At 42.1% G+C, this 7,500-nt stretch overlaps 1 protein-coding gene across 1 annotated transcript in view; it reads right to left on the reverse strand.

Moving 5' to 3' along the window:
- mgat4b (alpha-1,3-mannosyl-glycoprotein 4-beta-N-acetylglucosaminyltransferase B) overlaps nucleotides 1-7,500 on the reverse strand; it is a 138,478-nt gene that overhangs the window by 45,388 nt on the left and 85,590 nt on the right. Inside the window, exons 2-3 of the mRNA XM_028588705.1 lie at nucleotides 2,484-2,663; nucleotides 1-130 (exon numbers count right to left, since the gene is read on the reverse strand). The exon at nucleotides 1-130 is cut by the window's left edge and continues 14 nt beyond it. Coding sequence (XP_028444506.1) covers nucleotides 1-130; nucleotides 2,484-2,663 — 310 coding nt within the window. The remainder of the gene's footprint in view (nucleotides 131-2,483; nucleotides 2,664-7,500) is intronic.

The following is a 7,500-nucleotide window of genomic DNA, read 5'->3' on the forward strand; positions in this document are numbered from 1 at the left end:
TGTCCGAGGTGCACAGCCGGCTGCAGGCTGTCCTCTCTGTTCAGCAGGTGAGGGAGATGATGGAAGATGGAGGGAAGCTGCAGGACGTTTTTACTGCTGCTCACATTCCACAACTTCAGCCTCGTCTCCTCTGAAAACACAACACAAGAGACAGGGTGGGACCACATAAGATTAGACTACTTAAAACTAGGTTATACAGAACTGAACCAGATTGAATGAGACCAAGTTATGTTACAGATTAGACCAGATTTAGTGTTGCATTGCCAGACCTTCCTCCACAGCGCTGCAGAGGAGGGTCTGGCTAGTCCACACAGCATTCCTAACCTGACTCCTCCTGATGGATCGCTTCGCATTTGCTCGGCATATCCATCTGGGAACTTTCCGTTGGAGAACTTTTGGGAAGGGGGTGAAAATCCTGGTTAGCTGATTGGATAAACCATCTGTCTATCACCACCTGTAGTTGGTGATAGACGGGGCCAAATCAACCAATCAGATCCACGAAGCGTATGAAAATACAACCACAAGCCAGGCTACCCCTCCTGCTGCTGCAGGCAAAGCATAGCTCGTTAGCTTAGCAAGCTAGCAAGAAGTCGGTAAAGGAGATTAGCCGTTTGTGTAACGAGAATTTAGGAATAAAAGGCCCCATTTCAGGTTCCTGGTCCATAGTCCAAAAGAAGGATCTAAGAGGAAAAAAGCATTAGCAAACGTCTAACAGAATTAGGGCTACCGCTGTCTGTAAATCCTGGTTAGCTGATTGGATAAACCATCCGTCTATCACCACCTAAACCCACCTCAAAACCAACGCTGATTGGTCGGTCATTTGGCAAACGGCTCCAAATTTTCTCTTATCTCAAGATGTCCGACTGATCTGGGAGGAGAACTGGAGCTCACCAGATCAGGACACTCTGACGAGGCCAAAGCATTCCAGGATGGGAGTGAAACGTGCTCTGGTTTATTGGCATTTCTTTAAACCAATCACAATCGTCTTGGGTGGTGCTGTGTTCCAAATGGAGCCACGGTGCCTCTGCAAAATAGCCTCTGGAAGTAACTTGTTTTGGTGGAACATGTAGACGTTCAAAAGTAGTTTTACTCGTGCAAAAGAAAACTCTGATTGGACAGATAGGTCTCAAAGCGCCTACTTGCACACTTCAAACACTTAGTTTTAAGTAGATAGTGTAGATAACGCACTGAAAGTACCAGGATGACCTCCTAAATTCAAAAAGTTCAGTGTGGAACGATGGACCCTACTCGCACTAATCGGGCACCATCTGGACTACGCAGCGGAAAGGGGGAGGGACCAGGGACGTCGACCGGCAGCTGATTGGACGAACGCGTCACGTGGGTCTGGCTTCTCGTTCAGAATCCAATCTCATATTGTACTAAAATAGTTCACCGAAACATGTTTCTGAAAACATTTGAAGAGAGAAATAAGCCGTGCACTTGCTGAATCTGTCTTCATTTCAGATCAACAAAGGTCAGTTTAAAAGATTTTCGTCAGATTTTGAGGGCGGCGAGCCGTGCCGACTGCTCGCCATTTCCGGTGAGTGTTTCTTTTGGGATAACACTAACCATCCAAAGTGGGCACTACAGCAGGAAATGGTCAGTGCACATTAGTAGTGTTCTGATGGAAGTGTGCCGAATGAGACACAGCCATGCTGTCTGGATTTACCCTGCAGAGACCTGAGGAGCAGTTAATAGTCCTCAGCCCCAAAATCACCATCACTAAACTCCACCAGACTGCATGTAAATAATCAGGATTTTTAGTGTGTATAGAGCCAGCATATCTCCACCAGACTCCATGTAAATAATCAGAACTTTTAGTGTGTATAGAGCCAGCATATCTCCACCAGACTCCATGTAAATAATCACTACTTTTAGCGTGTATAGAGCCAGCATATCTCCACCAGACTCCATGTAAATAATCACTACTTTTAGCGTGTATAGAGCCAGCATATCTCCACCAGACTCCATGTTAATAATCAGTACTTTTAGCGTGTATAGAGCCAGCATATCTCCACCAGACTCCATGTAAATAATCAGGACTTTTAGTGTGTATAGAGCCAGCATATCTCCACCAGACTCCATGTTAATAATCAGGACTTTTAGCGTGTATAGAGCCAGCATATCTCCACCAGACTCCATGTAAATAATCAGGACTTTTAGTGTGTATAGAGCCAGCATATCTCCACCAGACTCCATGTTAATAATCAGTACTTTTAGCGTGTATAGAGCCAGCATATCTCCACCAGACTCCATGTAAATAATCAGGACTTTTAGTGTGTATAGAGCCAGCATATCTCCACCAGACTCCATGTAAATAATCAGGACTTTTAGTGTGTATAGAGCCAGCATATCTCCACCAGACTCCATGTAAATAATCAGGACTTTTAGTGTGAAACCTTTTGAAAATTGGCCAAACTTGACCCGAAGACTACAGGAGTCTGCGTGGATTAAACAAACGCGATAATGTGGCGTTTACTGACCGGACAGGCTGCTCCAGGTGCGGTTGATGTCTCTCAGCGCCTGTTTCTCGGCGATGGCCTTCTTTATCTCCTCCAGGACCAGGTTCAGCTCCTTGGAGCGCCGCAGGTTCTCCTGCTCGGCCGAGTGGAGGCGCTCCCTCAACGCCAGGAACTCCCTCTGGTAGATGTCCACCACATCTCCTGCAGGCACAGAACAGCACACGGTAAGGCTTTATCACTCTGGTACAGTAGGAGGCTACCATCCATCACACACACACACACACACACACACACACACACACACACACAGACACACACACACACACACACACACACACATACAGATAAACAAACATACAGACAAACACACATACAGATCACACACACAGATACACACACACACACACACACACACACACACACACACACACACAGACACACACACACACACACACACACACACACACACACACACACAGATAAACACACATACACACACATACATATAAACAAACATACAGACACACACACATACAAATTACACACACACACACACAGATAAACACACATACACAGATAAACACACACACACACACTTACAGATCACACACACAAAGATAAACACAGGCAGACACACACACACACACATACAGATCACACACACACACACACACACACACACATACACACACACATGGATAAACACACACACACACACACACACACACACACGTCATGAATAAACACACACACACACACACACACATGGATAAACACACACACACACACACACACGTCATGAATAAACACACACACACACACACATGGATAAACACACAGATCACACACACACACATTCAGAAAGTGTATCTCACTAAAAACAGCATGGATGGATTTTTTCAAGACCAGAGACACAAAATAATAGCCCAAATCACCAGTAAGTATGATTCTTTTTTTCATAATAGGGACACTTTAACCAGCAGCCTTTAACGAGCAGCTTTTATTACAGAGTATTGATCGTATTATTGATCCACTTCAGTTACATTAACAAATACCAACGCTTGTACTTTATAGACACCATAATGTCACACAATAACGTATTTATGTTTATTCCAGAGAGGCAGACACAGTGAACTTTTATCATGTTTGTGTCACTTTTTTTTCCACTTTTTTATATTTTTGCCCACGCTTTTTTGTCACGTTTTTTGTCACTTTGTCACTTTTTTCCACGTTTTTTTTGTCACGTTTTTTGTCATTTTTTTTGTCAGTTCTTTGCTGCGTGTCCTCCCCTCTCTTTCACTCCACCCTTTCCTGTCTATCCACTGTCACTATCAAATAAAGGCCCCCCAAAACATCTTTAAATTTTCTTTTCTTTAGTCACTATTCCCAACGTTTGTTTCCAATGTTTTTTGTCACTTTTTTTTCCATGTTATTGTCACCTTTTTTGTCACTTTTTCACTGTTATTTATTTTGAGAATTTGGTTTTAAGAAAAGAAAGTGACTTTTGTCTCTGAGCGCCGGTGTTTTTCAACCAGCTCCTGTGTGACTTTGCAGAGGTCAGAGGGTTAGAGTCCAACCTGTGGCCCTTTGCTGCGTGTCCTCCCCTCTCTTTCACTCCACCCTTTCCTGTCTATCCACTGTCACTACCAAATAAAGGTAAAAGCCCCCCAAAACATCTTTACATTTTCTTTTCTTAAGTCACTAGTCCCATGTTTTTTGTCACTTTTTTTCTCACTTTTTTCCACATTTTTTGTCACTTTTGTCACTGCAAAGTATGAATTCTGACAGCTTTCTTTTTGTTTTTGAAAACACTAAGATGCACTAAACTGTAATGAGCGGTAATTTTCGGGAGCATGCCTGAAGGCCGACAGCACCTCAGACGGGACAGACTCGAGTCACCGACCTCGCCATTATTATCGGGTCAGTGTGTCGGCGCCTTCAGAGAGATGAGACGTCCTTTCCTCTCAAGAGTCACATGGATCCGTCAGCTGTTTGCTTTAAGAGAAGATGCACGCTCACGCTCACGCTGTTGGACATTTATAATCCCGCTGCATGCGCTTGTTTCTGACTCATCCTCCACATTATGCGACGGAGAGAAAAAGAAAAACAGATTTAGGCTTTGTGGGATTACTGACCCAACAGGTAGAGAGAGAGAGAGAGAGAGAGAGAGAGAGAAAAAGACATAATCTGAGTAAAAACATGAAAAATAAAAAGCTAAATCCTTTTCATCTGCTGCAGCAGACCTCCATCATCCCTCTCTGGGTTAATGCTATGTGATGCTGTATAAGTCTGCAGTAATCCCTGTTACACTCGTCTCCGTTCACTTCATTCAGTCATCTGACTTTGATATTATGACTGTTTATGAGTCTGCTGGTGTTCTTTATCAAATAACAAACGACAACGTGAACAGGCTTGAATTTAACGGTTTATGTTGTGCAGACATAATGATACATAAATGTCTCTAAGACTAAAGAATTGATTATTGATTTTAGGAAACAGTGCCCCCCCTCTTCCCTCCACTATCATTGATGGCCAACCTGTTGAGACAGTACAAGAATATAAGTACCTTGGCACAATACTTGATAGCAAGCTATGTTTTGAACCACACACTGATGCTGTCTGTGCCAGAGCCCATCAGCGTATGCACTTTTGACAAAAACTGAGGAATTTCAACATTGACCCCACGTTTATGAGAATGTTTTATTCCTGTTTAATTGAGTCTGTTTTAACCTTCCGTTTTATTTGCTGGTTTGGTTCTATGTCCATGAAAAACCAAAAACGACTAGAGAGTAACGTTAGGACATGTGGCAAGATCCATTGCAGCTGACCCTAGCCACCCTTTGTCCTGCCAGTTTAAGTTACTTCCCTCAGGCTGTAGGTACTCCATGCCCAGATGCACACTGAGAAAAATGTGGAGTGAAATTTACTTAGCAAAAGCTAGGCAACAATTTCCACACAGAATTTCTTAGTAAATTTTACACAGTAAATTCTCAAGTAAACATTTCTTACAATTTAAGAACAGTTTCTATCAAAGGCACTCAATTAAACTTAACTAGCAAGTAGTAAACTGTACTAAAACTTACTAAGGACTTGTGAGTAGAATTTAGTGAAAAACTAGTAAAACTTACTAAGGAATAGTGTGTAAAGTTTTGTCACGTACACAGAAAATTGCAAGTAAATTTTGCTTAAGTGCTTTTGATAGAAACTATTCTTAAATTGTAAATCAAATTTACTGACAATTTCTGAGTGGAAATTGTTGCCTAGCTTTTTCTAAGTAAATATTACTCCACATTTGACCCCCTTTGCATATAATAGCAAAACTAATGTAAAAATGATTAGCTTTTCAGTTTTTTATACTTAAGTGATATTTATATAAAATTAACTCAGGTCCAATAGACTGAGAAACTCTTTAATCCCGACTTCTATTTCCATTTTAAACAATTTGCCAGAATTGTTTTAAATGTATGTATTTTTTATTTTACTACTGCGGTTTAGATATTGTGGGTATTTTATGTTTCGCTGTATTGTTGTTTGTTTTGTCTTTATGTGTGTATGCTGCCTGTACAAATAATTGCCCCTCGGGGATAATAAAGTTACCTTGACAAATACATTACATTAAGTATACAGTAGCTATTTAGTAGCTAGAACAGTTTGTGAGATTTTGTCCGAAACCTTAAGTATGAAGCCAACAGTATGTGAGTTGCATACTCTTTCCTGTAAAATATTACAGTTACAAAAACACTGGACAATACGGCGGCATAAGCATCCCACGATGCATTTGTTGTCGTTACTGTCGGTACACGATCCGTTCTGCACATGCGCAAAATGTTCTTCTCCCATTAAGTTTGACTTAACGTTATTTTAGACTGAATCTAGCTGTCAGCTAGCGGTTAGCTGAATTAGCTGTTAGCTAAACTAACGTTAGCTTCCCGGTGGAGGCTAGCCATAGGCGTGGAACAGATCGTGCAGGTCGTATCCTCGGTAAAACAGTATTATCTTGCGCATATGCAGAACGGATCGTGTACCGACAGTAACGACAACGTTCATCAACAGACCAACCAACAGAAACCGAGGAGCTCTGTAACGTCAACAACCCTCTAATTTACATTTCTAGATATTTAAACGACTATCAAATAACAAACGACAACGTGAACAGGTTTGAATTTAACGGTTTATGTTACAGACAAATACATTACATTAAGTATATTTAAAAGAGCGTTTTCAAACACATTTAAAGCTACATTTACACTGTAACGTTTTTGGTTTTTGGCGTCAATGTCGGTGTTGCCAAAAGTCTCCGTTTGGAGCCGTTGAGACTGCAACACAACCCCGCAGATTACCAACCAAAACTGGTCAGAAGTCTTTCCTAATGTCTCCGGTTTAGGGGCTCAGAAACACCAGAGCAGGGGGAATGAGAGGGGGAGACACCATAGCAGGGGGAATGAGAGGGGGAGACACCAGAGCAGGGGGAAGGAGAGGGGGAGACACCAAAGCAGGGGGAATGAGAGGGGGAGACACCAAAGTAGGGGGAATGACAGGGGGAGACACCAGAGTAGGGGGAATGAGAGGGAGAAACAACCAGAGTAGGGGGAATGAGAGGGGGAGACACCAAAGTAGGGGGAATGACAGGGGGAGACACCAGAGTAGGGGGAATGAGAGGGAGAAACAACCAGAGTAGGGGGAATGAGAGGGGGAAACGTAGCAATATAGTAAGCCATAGTAAGCAAGTATAGTTTTTTCAATTTAATTTAGGGAACAATTGAGCCTCGCCATGTTCACATTCACATTCTACTCTAATAATCTCTAATACTCTAATAAATAATCTAATACATCTCTGACTATTTACTGCCAGGATGTCTGGGACTGGATGGCTTTACTACTAGTGGGGCAGATAAGGGGGGGAAATTGTTCACAATTGGATACAAGCACCAAATTTTCCAAGATGGCCGCCATTTCCAGCATTGGAAAACACGTATCTTGCCACATAATTTTATTTCAAGGTTTTTACCTTTGAATCCTTATGTTCTTGACTATAGAG

This window comes from Perca flavescens, chromosome 10 (genome assembly GCF_004354835.1).
Source record: "Perca flavescens isolate YP-PL-M2 chromosome 10, PFLA_1.0, whole genome shotgun sequence".
NCBI lineage: Eukaryota > Metazoa > Chordata > Actinopteri > Perciformes > Percidae > Perca > Perca flavescens.